Source organism: Rhipicephalus microplus, chromosome 3, assembly GCF_043290135.1.
Source record: "Rhipicephalus microplus isolate Deutch F79 chromosome 3, USDA_Rmic, whole genome shotgun sequence".
Classification (NCBI taxonomy): Eukaryota; Metazoa; Arthropoda; class Arachnida; order Ixodida; family Ixodidae; genus Rhipicephalus; species Rhipicephalus microplus.
Window position 1 is genome coordinate 226,918,032 of NC_134702.1, and position 15,078 is coordinate 226,933,109.

The 15,078-nt window shown below is 44.3% G+C and overlaps 1 protein-coding gene across 2 annotated transcripts in view; it reads right to left on the reverse strand.

Annotated features, from left to right (window-relative positions):
- Positions 1–267: 267 nt before the first annotated feature.
- Positions 268–15,078, reverse strand: part of LOC142804145 (cytochrome P450 2J6-like) — a 94,775-nt gene continuing 79,964 nt past the window's right edge. For both annotated transcript variants that reach the window (XM_075890749.1, XM_075890748.1), the window contains 3 exons: positions 3,918–4,179; positions 905–1,092; positions 268–494 (listed from right to left, as the gene is read on the reverse strand). In XM_075890749.1, coding sequence (XP_075746864.1) covers positions 304–494; positions 905–1,092; positions 3,918–4,179 — 641 coding nt within the window. In that variant the 3' untranslated portion in view covers positions 268–303. The remainder of the gene's footprint in view (positions 495–904; positions 1,093–3,917; positions 4,180–15,078) is intronic.

Consider the following 15,078-nt stretch of genomic DNA (forward strand, 5'->3'; position numbering starts at 1 on the left):
TTGTCTTCAAATTTTCATTTACGTTGGATCATCATAATATGAAAAGTATATTATCAGGCACGCTTGACTCTTTGCGATTTACCGTTTATCGTTTACTTCAAAATATTACTTCAAAGGTAAATCAGTCTCTTATATCAAGCCTTCAAGTAATCATAGTTATTGGGCGTTTCTACGTAATAAATTGATTGCAGGAGAGGTGAATATTTCATGACATGCATTGAAACAAGAACGGCGCGAAATAAAACAAGGGTTCAAGAAGGCAGCAGATGTCAATGTGGCGTACTTTATCGCACAATGCACTATTCAAGTGCCTGGATGTCGACGTCGAAAGATGAGTTCTTGTGGCTTCGGTCGGAGGGAAATGCCAGCCACTTCATCAAATACAAGACCAGTTCCACGAGGCGGTGCTTCAACGGCAAAGTTCTTCAGCACGGTAGTCAAGTAGAGAAAGGCTTCAATGCTGGCAATTGATTCCCCTGGGCAGGACCGCTTGCCTGCGCAGAAAGTGTTCAAAGTGAGTGCTATGCATGAAATGGGCAGTTATAACCAATCCAATTGCGAGACACGGCTGGTTATGAAAGTATAGAGTCAAACCCATCAGCAATTGAAACCCTCGACTACGAAATTCCAGCGACTACCAAATATTTGCTTGTCCTCGGTGAAGGCCCACAAGAATAGACGCATCTCGCATTTCTCAACAACGAATCGTTGCGAAACGTTCGAGTCTTTGTAACCAAACAGAGTAAACTGCCACGTTGTTAGTCTTATACGTAGATGTTTTTTATAACAAAAGCGGCAATTTTCAATATCTATGGGCTCTCCAAGACCGGTTGAGAGTTGTTGTTGTGGTTGTCACTATTATCCTTAAAATGTAATTTCAGCGATAATGCAGAAGACATCGTACCGTATGAAAAGGGAATGAACTGTTGCGGCTTCACGGCGCGAGTCCCACCATCGACTAGAAAGCGTTCTGGCCTGAATACCTCTGGGTCTCCCCAGACTGATTTGTCGTGGAGGACAGACCAAAACGAGACGATCACAATGCTGCCGCGGGGGATGATGTAGCCTCCGACCTTGATGTCTGCAGTAGCACTGCGTTGAGAAAAGCAAGCGGGGCGTGAAAGCATTTTCATGACAAGCAGCCTGCAGTGTAAAACAGCAAACATCATCAGCGAAGCCTTTTCCTGCAAACATCATTTGGCTGGTTCAATAAGTGAGCCATTGAAGTTTGCCACTTTTATGTATAATTTATTGTGCATAATACTTTCGCTTACACGAAATGATTTTCAAGGTTGGCACTTTTGATTTACAGCAATATGCTTTCGGCTGAGTTGACTTCAGTGGATTTATTAGCATATTAATTGCGTTATTCTGTTCGGTGCAACCACAATATACACTCTCAGTAGCCGCAGAAAGTGTGCGGCGGCCATTTCTACAAAGATGGGTCGTTATATTAACCGAAACAATAAGAACATCAAAACTCGGCAGATCCCACGTACCTGAGAATCGACGTTATGCGAAGCATGCAGAACGAAGGTGACCATATTGCAATTTTTTCATTGTGTGACACGTCATGAAATGACGCTAAATATATGTACAAACGTTGCACGCACAGACATATGTTGAAGAGTTGTAGATGTTTATATAACCAGTTATTTGCACTTGCGCAACGATGTCAACTGGAACATACGTACTAGCGACACCAGAAGCTAATATGAAGCGCTGATGCTTGCGAGGATGCTGGCCCTGAACACTGCCACATAAATCAACTTCAGCGCATGGCAACTAACCACAATTGACGTTAACCCGACATGACGGATGTATGAAAGGAGCACATGTGTAATGTTTATAAAATTGAGTAGGCAGCACTGCAACCACTATTGACGTTTCACGAAGATCAACGCCTACTTGAAAAGTAGTTCTGAGACCTGGTGTAGCTCTGTGGTAAAATGCTTCATTGCCACGCAGAATGTTTGGGTTCAATTCCTGCTGGGACCTTAACATCAATTCTTTGCATTCGTCGGGTTGATGCTTTCAATTTCGGTTATTTCTTAACGCTCGCACGTCAAAATTGCCTATGTGTGTTCCTTCTCGTTCCTGGATAGATACTAAGTGTCAATCCCCTGTGGCACATACCCGAATACCAGCGACGCATACCCGCTCGTGGGTATGTGCCACTGTCTGGCGGGACGTGTTTGACAACGTGCGTGGTCGGATTGTGACATTATTGAGGTCTCGAGCAGCGCGTCATATTCGTCAAACCCTCTTACCCTCCCATGCTAATTTTGGTACACTCCAAGTTAAGGGGGTGACCACGAGAGTACCCAAACGTAAGCGGCTAGATAGATAGATAGATAGATAGATAGATAGATAGATAGATAGATAGATAGATAGATACGCTTAAAGTCGCTGAAGTTCGATAAGAAATGCTTCGCATTTAAAAGATTGCTAAACGGAGGCTCACTTTTAATTTTTTCTTTTACACTCTTGCTAAAGCCCGCACCGAAATTCAATGAATAGAATATTTTGTACTAGCATATGCGTGAGAAAGCCGTCGATTAGCTCGCACAAGAACTAAATCAAATGCATTAACAGGAATCGTTCACATCAACCCCCACGTGTGTCGGCTTGATAGGTTCGCCTATTGCATCGGTATGCGCAGAAGAATTTTTCGTGCTTTGTTCCTTTCCGCCCTTGGGCGAATCTTGAAATGTTACTCTGCGTTCGTGGTGTCTTAGTTATTTACAGTGCCCGCGTTTACACACCCTGTCTTCATGAATGAACTTTTTTGCATCTGTTTTGTATCATGGGTACGAGGCATTCGCGTGGTTCCAATAAATATATTCGTTTTTTTTTTTGCAAGCATGAGTGCACATGTGCTGTAGCTCATTGGCCAAAACACCTGTCTTCTAATCCTGGTGGCCTGGTTTGAAGCGGAAATTCATCTTAACGTGATAGCTCGAACGAGCTAATATCGCAGAATTTCCCGTGACTAGATTCAGTGTTGTCGGCACGATTCAGTGTTGTAGGCACTTGGAAATGTGTGTGCGTGTGTGCGCGCATTCTGCAATATTATTGTTTAGGATTAACGTCCCAAAATCATATGATAATGAGAGACGACGTAGGAGAGGGCTCTGAAAGTTTCGACCAGCTGGGATTGTTTAACGTGGACCTAAATATAAGCATGCGGGCCTCAAGCATTTCTGCCGGAATCGAAAATGCGGCCCCCGCAGCCGGGATTTGGTTTCGTGACCTGCTGCTCAGAAGTAGAGCATCGCAACCATTAGATCACTGTGGCGGATATCTATGCAACTCGATCAATTGCGTGGTCAGGGTTCTTACTATACTTGATTTGTGGGGTTCGACGTCCCAAAACCACCATATGTATATGAGAGACGCCGTAGTGGAGGGCTCCGGAAATTTCGACCACCTGGGGTTCTTTAAGGTGCCCCCAAAGCTGAGTACACGGGCCTACAGTATTTCCGCTTCCATCGGAAATGCAGCCGCCACAGCCAGGTTTTGATCCCGCAACCTGCGGGTCAGCAGCCGAGTCCCTTAGCCACTAGACCACCGCGGCGGGGCTTCTTACTATACTTGCTTCTAAGCACATATTTATCAAAAACAGCTCACTTGCGTCAGATAAAACCATGGCGGGTTTGGATATCATCGTCTCAAGTGCTCGGATATCACTGTTGTGTGCAAATATACAGGCGAAGCGTAGGGATTCGGGAATTTTTGTTTTTACATCTATTTTAAGGGTATATGACAGAGTGATATCAGACAGTTTTTCTCATTGCGTAGGCATATCAATGTATTAGGCAAAAGAAGGAAGCAAGCAGAAGGCTAGAAGACAAAAGGTTAACAAGAAACGCTATTGGACAAACACTTCAGAAAAAGGTATGCCAATGAATACTCACTGTCTCATCGGGTTCAGTGGCGTTGGTGGCTTGAATCGCATGGTTTCCCATATAAACGCTTGCGTGTATGCCAGCTCTCCGCGGTTTTCCCAGCGGACGTGCACACACTGGCTATTCACGAGCAAGCAGTCGATTTCTGCCTGCATCCGTTGTTGCAGCTCAGGCCTTGCCGCACACATTAGAAGCAGCCACTCCATGGTCGAACGAACTGTCTCACTGCCAGCGCCGAAGAACGTGGCTATGTTACCCTTGAGAACGTTGCCTGCGTAAATAAAAAAATGGGCGCGACAAGCAGTGTTTTAAATAAAGCTTATAAGTACAGGCAATAAAATATACTGAAATTCCCATTCGGTGGTGCACCCTATGGCTTCACCGTGACCATAAACGCACCGAAGTTGTTTTTTGGAACGTAAGTGCTGACGTTATTTCGGCATCCAAGCGCCAATGTAGGTTGTTGCGTCGACAAAAGCACGTTCTTTTCAGCTGGCAGAGTAATGGTAAATTCTTTTGATAAACTTTAACACACACTTCTTGCATGCAAGAGCATGGGCGAACCCTGCTTTTAATAACGCGCGCTGTTTATGTGCCCGAACATAATTCTGCTATTGAGCACTATAGGGTATAGGGTTGTACATTTGTGAAAAAAGGGTGACAAAAATAGCCGAGAAAGCACAACATGAGCGCTACTAGTTTTTATCACACTCAGTTCGTTAAGCTGGTCACAAAGACCTAAAGTAGGTCACAAAGACCTAAAGTAAAAGCTTGCTTTCAAAGTAAGAGTTGCTAATGCCATATTATCAAAACCACTGTGTAAAATTCAATTACGATGTCCACGAAATTATCATGAAGAGCCTTTTTTTTCGCGAACCACACCACACTGCAATGCAGACTTAGCCTAGGCCGATGATGATGGTGATGTGTAGGGCTTAATGGCGCAAGGGCCGATTGATGGCAAAAGAGCGCCATTTCAGTGTATAGAGATGTGGACAATGACGTGATGCGTGGCTGCATATGAGCCTTAAAATTCTTCGCGCTAACGTGGATAAAAACTTAATTATTAAAATTATTACAGTGGAGTGATATGGGTAGTAAAAATGGGTGACAAACGGTTTTGATAATAAAAGCATGTGTAAAAATATTTGGCACTAGCACAAATGCCTCATCAGTGCCTTTGTGTCCAATGGCCGCGAGCCAAGCGCTTTTCAATGTAGCCACTGCAGCAGCAACCTCTCTTGAGAGGTCACGCTACGCAATGTCTGGGTATATTACATGGTAGAAACGGACATCTCTTAAAAAAGCTAGCAACAATTATGTGTGAAAAGTGGTTCCCTACTGACGAACATTGCAGGGTGTAAAGGTATATGTTGTCGGTAGGGTAATGTAAAGTGCTGTTTTCTTAAAGTGTCTAACTGTTTGCACTGAATTGAAATGTGAAGAACTGTGAGTGCTTCACCACATCTGTCACACAATGATGGATTACCACCGGACAAAAGATATGATTGTGTCGTGTATGTGTGTCCTATCCTGAGCCTCGTTAGTGTTACCTCTGTAGGACGTGATTTTGATACTGGCGGTCAATGGCCAAGGTGTGGCTTGATAACGTGTAGTTTGTTTTTTATGTGTCTATCCCACTTGTCCTGCCAGTAGTTCCAGAACTTTCGTTTGTGAGACGGTTTCAGATCCAGGGCCGGGATTGATATGAGTGCAGTGGCAGTGCTTTCGAGGACGGATGCAGCAAGCGGATCCGCCATCACGTTGCCTTGGATCTCCCGGTGCCCTGGCACGCAGCACAGTACATGTTTGAGTGTGTAGAGTGTGCATAAAATAGAGTAAAGTGAGATGAGGACAGAGTTTTTTTTTGTTTTTTAAGAAAGTGCAGAGCCGTTACCACACTGAGAGAGTCCGTATAAATTACTGCTTTCTGTAGTTGTAGTTGTTTGATGTGTTTAGCGGCCACGAGTATGGCATAAGCTTCCGCTGTGAAGATACTTGTCTCTGTATGTGGAGGGCCAGCACCAAAAAAGAATAGGCCGACAGCAGCGTAGTACACAGAGGACTTACACTTAGAGGCATCTGTAAAGAACTCCGGACGTGTGTATTTGTGTTGAAGTTCTAGGAAGTATGTTCGGATACGGGCAATGGGCCCGTGTTCCGTAAATTCTAGGAAAGACACATCGCAGTCTATAGTCTGCCAATGCCACGGTGGCGGGTGTTGTACAGAAGCCATTAAAATGTGTTCAAGTGACACACCACTTTCCTCACTTAGACCTTTCAGGCGAACTCAGTAGGGCTGCCTCATCGAAGGCCTGTTTTGAAACAGAATAGAGCTCGACAAATCAGTAAGAGTGAAGTATGAGGGGTGCTTCTTGTCTGCTTTCATCATAAGGAAATATACAAAGGACATGTAAGTACTCTGCAGATGAAGCAACCACTCATTTGACTCAACCTAAAGGCTTTCTACAGGGCTGGTGCGATAAGCACCCGTATAAGGGCGGATGCGTAAATGGTGCACGGGGTAAAGCATCTTCAAAGCACTTTGAGTCGCAGACTGATAAACAACGGCCCTATAGTCTAAGCGGGCGCGAACGAGGATTCTATACAATTTCATGACACATTGCCTGTCACTACCCCACGTAGTACGTGACAACACCTTTAAAACATTCACGGATTTTACACATTTTCTTTTTAAATACTTGATCTGCGGTATGAAGGTTAGCTTGTGATTCAAGATTACGCCCAAGAATTTATGCTCCGCAATAACAGACAGACATTGACCGTTCAGTTCAATGTCGGGTTCTGAGTGCATGCCTCTCTTTCGGAAGAACAAGACACACGTGCTTTTTTGTACGTTCAGTCGGAATCCATTTTCTACCAAATATGAGACCTTGTTTAAACCTAGCTGAACCTGCCACTCACACATTGCCAGACTGCATGCCTTAAAACCAAGCTGTACATCATTGACATAGGTAAAATAGAGCATATTGCAGGGGATGGACAGGTGCAAGGAATTAATTTTGACAAGAAAAAGCGTACAACTAACTACACCTGCTTGCGGTACTCCCGTTTCTTGGACAAATCTTTTGAAGAGAACACTGCCCACACGAACACGGAATGTCCGATTAGACAAGTAACTCTGGATTATGGATAACATTCTACCGCACACACCCAGGTGAGACAAGTTTCTTAATATGCCAAAACGCCTTGTTGTGTCGTAAGCCTTCTCGATATCAAGCGACGAAGTATTGTTTGTGGACGAAAGCTTCTCGAATCTTTGCCTCGATACGTATCACATGGTCGGTGGGGGATCTGCCCTTTCGAAACGCACACTGAATCGGTCGAGCAGATTGTGTGTTTCGAAGAAATGTGAAATTCGGTGGTTTATCATCTTTTCAAAAAGTTTACAAAGGCAGCTTGTAAGTGAAATGGGCCTATAACTTGAAACTGTGGAAGGGTGCTTGCCCTCTTTTAAAATTAGAATAATTATAGCCTCTTTCCAGGAAGTAGGGATAGTGCCAGAAAGCCAGATAGCATTGTATTGGGAGAGTAATGTTTGTCGCGTTTTGAGTGGCAGGTTTTTCAGCATTTCATACACAACAAGGCCATAGCTTGGGCAGAATTACTGCAGGAGTTTAATGATGTTGGTAGCTCAGCTAAGTTGAAAGGTTGGTTGTATGCCTCGTAGTTTGTACACTTGTGTTTGAGTTTCTGCTTTTCTATCCTCGCTTTGTATTTTTGGAAAGCATCAGTGTGTGACGAGCTAGACACTTGTTCAAATTGTGCGCCCAGGAAGTTCGCCTGATCTTCCAAGCTGTCGCCACGTGTGTTTACGAGTGGGAGTGTGTGTACTTCCCTTCCTGATATTCTCCTAATCATGTTTCAGACTTTAGCCTCCTGTGTATATGAATTGATGCCGGATATAAAGTTGTGCCAACTTTCCCTTCTCACCTGTCGGCGCGTCCTCCTGCCTTGAGACTATGTTTTAAAAATTTGTAAGATTCTCCGCTATCATAGAGTATCTAAGCATCTTCCATGCTTTATTTTGCTTTCTACGTGCATTCCGACACTCACTGTTCCACCAAGGAACGTGTCGCCTGGTAGAGCATTCAGTTTGTGGGACACTGTTGCAGCATGAATAAGAAGTGCTGTCAAGAAGCCTACGGCTGCATCCATACTTCATTGACATATGACCGACCAACTTAATCGAGTAGCTTCTCTGAAATTTTCTCTGTCCGCTTTGTCTGTCTGCCATCTAGAAACATGTGGAGGACCTTTTCTAGTGGTGTACTTAGAATGATCGGAGAGTGATTACTTCCGAAAGGATTTCTGATCATTTTCCATTGAAGTATGGGTACAAGCGATGGGAACACAGTGCTGAGATCTATGCATGAGTAGGTTTTGTTCGCGAGGCTAAAGTATGTTGGCTCTTTCAACAGACACGCACCCGAAGAAAAGTGGAACTGTTCAATTAAGTGACCTCGTGCATCGCAGCGTGAGTCACCCCATAGACCATTATGTGCATTCAAGTCCCCAAGGACCACATAAGGTTTCGGTATCTCCTGTGTCAGTGGTTTGAATTCGTATTTTTCGAGACGGTACTGTGGAGGTATGTAAAAGAGCAGATGGTGACAAGTTTGTTCAAAAAACTGCAAGAATGGTCACGGCCTCAAGGGGTGTTTGTAGTGGTAGATGTGTACACGCTGCGCCCTGATCAACTATAATGGCCACACCGCCAGATGACGCTACAGCGTCATTGTGGTCCTTTCTGAACATTACATAACGATGTAGAAAATTGGCGTTCCTGGAATTTAAGTACCCCGCCGTGGTGGTCTAGTGCCTAAGGTACTCGGCTGCTGACCCGCAGGTCGCGGGTTCAAATCCCGGTTGCGGCGGCTGCATTTCCGATGGAGGCGGAAATGTTGTAGGCCTGTGTGCTCAGATTTGGGTGCACGTTAAAGAACCCCAGGTGGTCGAAATTTCCGGAGTTATCCACTACGGCGTCTCTCATAATCATATGATGGTTTTGGAACGTTAAACCCCACAACTCGATCAATGAATCTGGAATTATTGTGTCTCTTTGTACACAGAGCACCTTTGGGGAATGTTTGTGTAAGAGTTCCTGGATATCGTGAAGGTTTCTAAGCAGTCCTCTGACGTTCCATTGTATTATTTGTGTATCTATTATGAGTGTAACTGAGTGCTGTGTGTACTAAAGAAGTAGTGCGTCAAGTCAAGAGCCCTTGTCAGGCCCCGTAATGATTGTTTGATTTTCTGGCGCTCTCCAAAGAGCCGTGCCTGTCCTTCGGCGCCTATATAAGTCACCGTTGGACTTGCAGTTGTGTCCATCACCTCGGACGAGGTGCTGGATGCCCACTCGCGGTTCACGCGGGCCCGCACGGAGGTCTTAAGGCTATCTGTCGAGGCAGAAGGCCCTGGGAATGCAGGTCCGGAGGCCTGCAAGTCTTTTGGTGGCGGAAGAGCCTGTGCTACTTCCGCTTAGGGGGTGAATGGCGCTGCCGCTCGTCCACATTGCGTGGTACATGCGGGCACCGCGAATTTCGGTGGCACTGCCCCCTTTCGTGCCACCTCCACGAACGAAGGACCCTGCTTGAGTTGACGCTTGCGCGCCTCCCTAAACGAGATGTTTTCATTTACTTCCAGTGTGAGTACTTCTGTTTCATGTTTCCACGTAGGGCATGTGCGAGAGTAAGCAGGGTGTCCACCATCGCAGTTCGCGCAGTTGGCAGTGGCTTCTTAACATTTGTCTCTAGCGTGTTCGTACGAACTACACTTTGCACAAACTTGACGGCCGCGGCAGCTTTGAGAACCGTGGCCGAATCGCGGGCACTTAAAACAACATCGGGGGTTGGGGATGTAGGGTCGAACCTTTAACTTCAAGTAGCCTGTTTCGATATGTTCCGGAAGTGTGCTTGTGCAAATTGTAAGAACGAGGTGCTTTGTCGCGGTTTCTTTGTTGTCACGCCTAATCCTAATTCTCTGTATATGCGTTACATGCTGTTCGTTCCAGCCCTCAAGGAGCTCACACTCTGTCAGGTTAATTAGGTCTTGATCAGACACTACGCCTCGGGAACTGCTTAGGGAACGGTGTGGTGTGATGAATACAAGTGTGGTTGCAAAATAGGTAAGTTTTGTCAAATTTTCATACTGAGTCTTGGTTTGGACTTCAAGAAGAAGGTCCCCACTAGCCATATGTGTAGCCTGATATCCTGTACCAAGAGTATTAGTGAGGCATTTGGAAACGACAAACAGAGAAATGGTTCTTGCGTTCTTTTCTTGCGTTTCACAGTGGATCACATGGAAGCACGGGAAAATTTCTTTCAGCTTTATGAATACATTCAGTGTTGCTTCGGTGCGCCCCTTCTTAGGAGGAGGGCAATCAGACAGTTTAGAAAATGAAAAAGAGGCCGTAAAGCATATATAAGTTCGGCAGCCATGCCAGCCACCCACCATCGAGCCCAACAGGGGGACGCGGCAGCACAATTATAAAGGCATGCCAGCGCCAGCTGTACAAAGCCACTATAACTGAATACCATGTTACCAAAAGAGGGCACATACACAAAGTTAACCCTTGCTGCCTGGAAGATGGAAGTGAGCAGAAGTGAGAAGATGACCGGAAAGATTGGAGGAGCCCAGGCTGGTCTTCGACTCACAAAAGCCTTCAAACTTTGAGGGAGCTGAAGCACGCTGCAGATGTGGAACCGGTGTCTTCACTGTTATTTTAAAGCTGCCAATAAGCGAATCTGCATATCATTACAGGAATTGGAAATGTGCACAGCATCTGTTAATATTCGTAGCACCTCTTGATGATAGAAATTTTGTTCTAACGCGGAAGAGCAGTGGGGCCAGCTCCACTACTCTTCTTGTGTGTCCTGTACACTCGCGAATCTCCATTGCAAAATTATCAGTTAGGCATTGTCAACAGGATCCAGCTCTCTGGATTAGCCTAATGTATATTCCATGAGGATGTATATTCTGTATATTCCGATGTATATTCCGTAAGGTATCCTATGTCAGAAATGATAAAATGGAGAGAATTGAACACGCTCTGAAGAACAGAGGAAGCGTCAAAGCAGTGATTAGGAAACTTGGGATAGGGAAAAAATCGGATGTATGTTCTAAAGGACAAGGAAGGCACAATAACCACCAATAGGAACAGGATAGTTAAAATAGCGGAGGAGTTTTACAGAGATCTGTATTGTAGCCGGGAGAACCACGACATTACTATAAGAACTAACAGTAACTTTGATGGCACCCCACCAGTAATGATGGAAGAAGTCCTTGGAGAGCATACAAAGAGGCAAAGCTGCTGGGTAGGATCAGGTAACATCAGATCTGTTGAAAGATGGTGGCCAGATTGTGTTAGAAAACTAGCCACCCTGTTTACAAGGTGTCTCCTGACGAGAATAGTACCGGACTCTTGGAAGAATGCAAACATCATCTTAATACATAAGAAATTAGATCACAAGGACTTGCAGAATCACAGGCCGATCAGCTTGTTCTCCGTAGTACAAAAGCTATTTACAGAGGTATTTGCTAAAAGAATTAGGGCAACATAAGAATTAGATCAGCCAAAAGAACAAGCCGGATTTCGAACAGGCTACTCAACAATCGACCACATTCATACTATCGATCAGGTAATAGAGAAATGCTCAGAATATAACCAACCACTCTACATAGCCTTCGTAGGTTACGAGAAGGCGTTTGATTCAGTAGAAATAGCAGTCATGCAGACACTGCGGAATCGGGGCGTTGATGAAGTATATATAAACATCCTGGAAGAAATCTACAGTGGATCAACTGCTACCATAGTGCTTCATAAAGAAAGCAACAAAATACCAATCAAGAAGGGTGTAAGGCAGGGGGACACAATCTCCCTAATGCTATTTACCGCGTGCTTACAGGAGGTTTTCAGAAGCCTAGAATGGGAACAGTTAGGGATAAGAGTTAATAAAGAGTACCTTAGTAACCTGCGCTTCGCCGATGACATTGCATTGCTGGGTAACTCAGGGAACGAATTGCAACTCATGATTACGGAGTTAGACAAGGAGAGCAGAAACGTGGGTCTCAAAATGAATCTGCAGAAAACGAAAGTAATGTACAACAACCTCGGAAAAGAGCAGCGCTTCAAGATAGGTAATAGTGCACTTCAAGTTGTAAAAAACTATGTCTACTTAGGGCAGGTAATAACCGCGAAGCCGAACCACGAGATTGAAGTAACTAGAAGAATAAGAATGGGGTGGAGCACATTTGGCAAGCACTCTCAAATTATGACAGGTAGATTGCCACTATCCCTCAAGAAGAAGGTATATAGCAGCTGTGTGCTGCCGGTACTTAGCTACGGAGCATAAACCTGGAGACTTACAAAAAGGGTTCTGCTACAATTGAGGACGACGCAGCGAACGAAGGAAAGAAAAACCATAGGTGTAACCTTAAGGGATAAGAAGAGAGCAGAGTGGGTCAGGGAAGAAACCGTGGTCCAGGATATCATAGTTGAAATCATGAAGAGAAAATGAACATGACCGGGCATGTAGCGCGTAAACAGGACAGCCACTGGTCATTAGGGGAACTAACTGGACTTCCAGAGAAGCAAGCAGGTCATGAGGAGACAGAAAGTTAGATGAGCAGATGACAATAAGAAGTTTGTGGGTATGGTAGTAGCAAGCACAGGACCGAGTTGACTGGCGAAACATAAGAGAGGCCTTTGCCCTGCAGTGGACATAGGCTGATGATGATAACGACGATGGTATTCCATAACATTAAAGTTGATCGGATGGGCCCGGGAACATTTATAACAGATTTCATCATTTATTACGTTCCCTCCGTAATAAACGTCCTGGCCCTGACACCGCTCTATTGGAAGTCTTGCTAAAGGTCTCCCTCATCATTGCTATTCACAGCTTTTACATGAAAAAAAAAAGCTGTGACGGCAACGACGTTACCTGGTACATATCGTCACTCAAATGAGAATTTGTGACTGCGGTTTCACCACTTTCCACGGTTTGAACAAGAGCGTACGACCTATCTGCCTATATAATATATATTGCCGTACTCAGACGTGCGTATACGTCGTTATTCCTTCTTTCAAAACGACTTACGTATAGGTTTTTTACCTATTCTAGGCCTACACGTCATTTAGGCACATTTTATGCTACCTTGCTATTAAAAGAAATTGCAGTTTTATTCTACTTTCTCCTGACGTCTTCTCTTAATCACTGCTGCACGCGTAGAAAAAATGCTATTCGTGTCAGACCAAATTTATCTCGGTTGTGTTCAGGTCACCTTGAGTGTAACAACAGGTGACTGGATTTTGAAACGTCAGAGAAAAGAAAAAAAAACCAGAACGATCCACTTATACGTCTCGATATTGAACAGAACCGCTCTAGCGGCTGGTACACCTGCCTGTCCAGTCCTACAAGCAGGAAAACTTGTCTGTGCAATCGACGAAAATTAGATTTTCTTTTTTGCAAACCACACTTCTGGGCTTCAACAGAAGGACCATGCGCTACTGACAAACTTTCAAGGAAGGCGTAATCAAGGGCGCTATTTCGTCACCACTATCAAGTCAAAACTTCAAGCATGAATTGCCAAGGTGGATTTAATAAAGTTTTTGGAGCTAAGCTATTGTTTGAGAAAAAAAGAAAAAAAAACGGCGAATCCCACGTACCTGGACAATCGATTTTATGCGTAGCATACATATGAAAGGTAGGTGTTTTTTTTACACTGAGCGCGATGGCATAAAGTGGTGTTAAATATGTACAAATCCACGCACACACATACGCTAAACAACCGTCTATGTTTCATATTCGGAGTTTTTTACAGTTGAGTAACGATACCAACTGAAACAATGATACTTTTAACACCATGAAGCGGCAAGCTGGTATAAAGTGCTGGTTTTTGCGCCGAGACGCAAGTGAAAGGTAACCGTGAAAACTGCTACACAAATCAACGTCAGTGGATGGCACCTAGGTACAATTTACGTTGACCCGATATGAAGGCTGTATTGTAGGAGTACATATTTATTATGTGTAAAATGAGATAGACAGTACTTTAACCACAATTGACGCTACCTGAACATTAAGGTCAACTTGAAAAGCATATACGAGGCCTGGCGTGGTTCTCGGGTAGAATATTTTTCTTCCACGCAGAATGATTGGGTTCGATTACTGCTGGGGCACTGAAATTTGCTGTTTGCATTGATCCGCTCAAGGCTGCCTACAAGGTGGCTTTTTCTTAACGCTCAAGCGTTGAAGGTACTCGTGTGTTCTCGCCCTTACTCGGTAGAAATAAAATGTCTATCACCTGGGACACATACCCGCATACCAGTGGCACATACCCGCCCCTCGAGTATTTGCCAATGTTTTTCGGAAATTCTTTGACGACCTACGTGACGAGCTTGTAATTTCTAACATGAATTGTCATTACTAGTGAGTCGTATTAGACCAATTATATTACCCTGCCATACTAATTTTGGTGCAATCCAAGTTAAGGGGGTGATGAGATCACCCCGACGTCGGCGGACGGACAGACAGACAGACAGACAGACAGACAGACAGACCGTTAGATAGATAGTTAGATAGATAGATAGATAGATAGATAGATAGATAGATAGATAGATCCCTTTAGAATGCAAGGAATTGCTTCACGCTTACTCGAAGCCGTTGCTATCATGATCAATGTACACTGCTCAAGAAGCAGACAATAGGCGCAGACTATCCACTCAAAGATTGCGCCCTACACATATAAATGGCAAACCAAAAAAGAAAAAAATAGCATTTTAGCAAACGAAATTAGTAAAGCAGAAGGAGGCAGAATAGCAGATTTATCAGCCACATGCGCCATTAGCCAAATACTGAAGCTCTATCTTAGAGAGCAATCGATTTACTAACGCAGTTGTCAGGTTCTCACGCCATTTTTTTTTGCTGCAATGGTTATCCGGGTATGATTGTATTTGTGTTTATGCGATACAGCTGTATTTTCGAACTGCGCATGACAACCACACCCGCTGACATGCTGAGCTAAGAAACTTTAATTGTCATTTCATACATTACGTCCATCAAGGAGAAAATATGTCTCTGGAACCTGACAACTGCGTGAGCTAACTATTGACACCTCTTCTAGATAAAGAGGTTCAGTATCTGGCAAA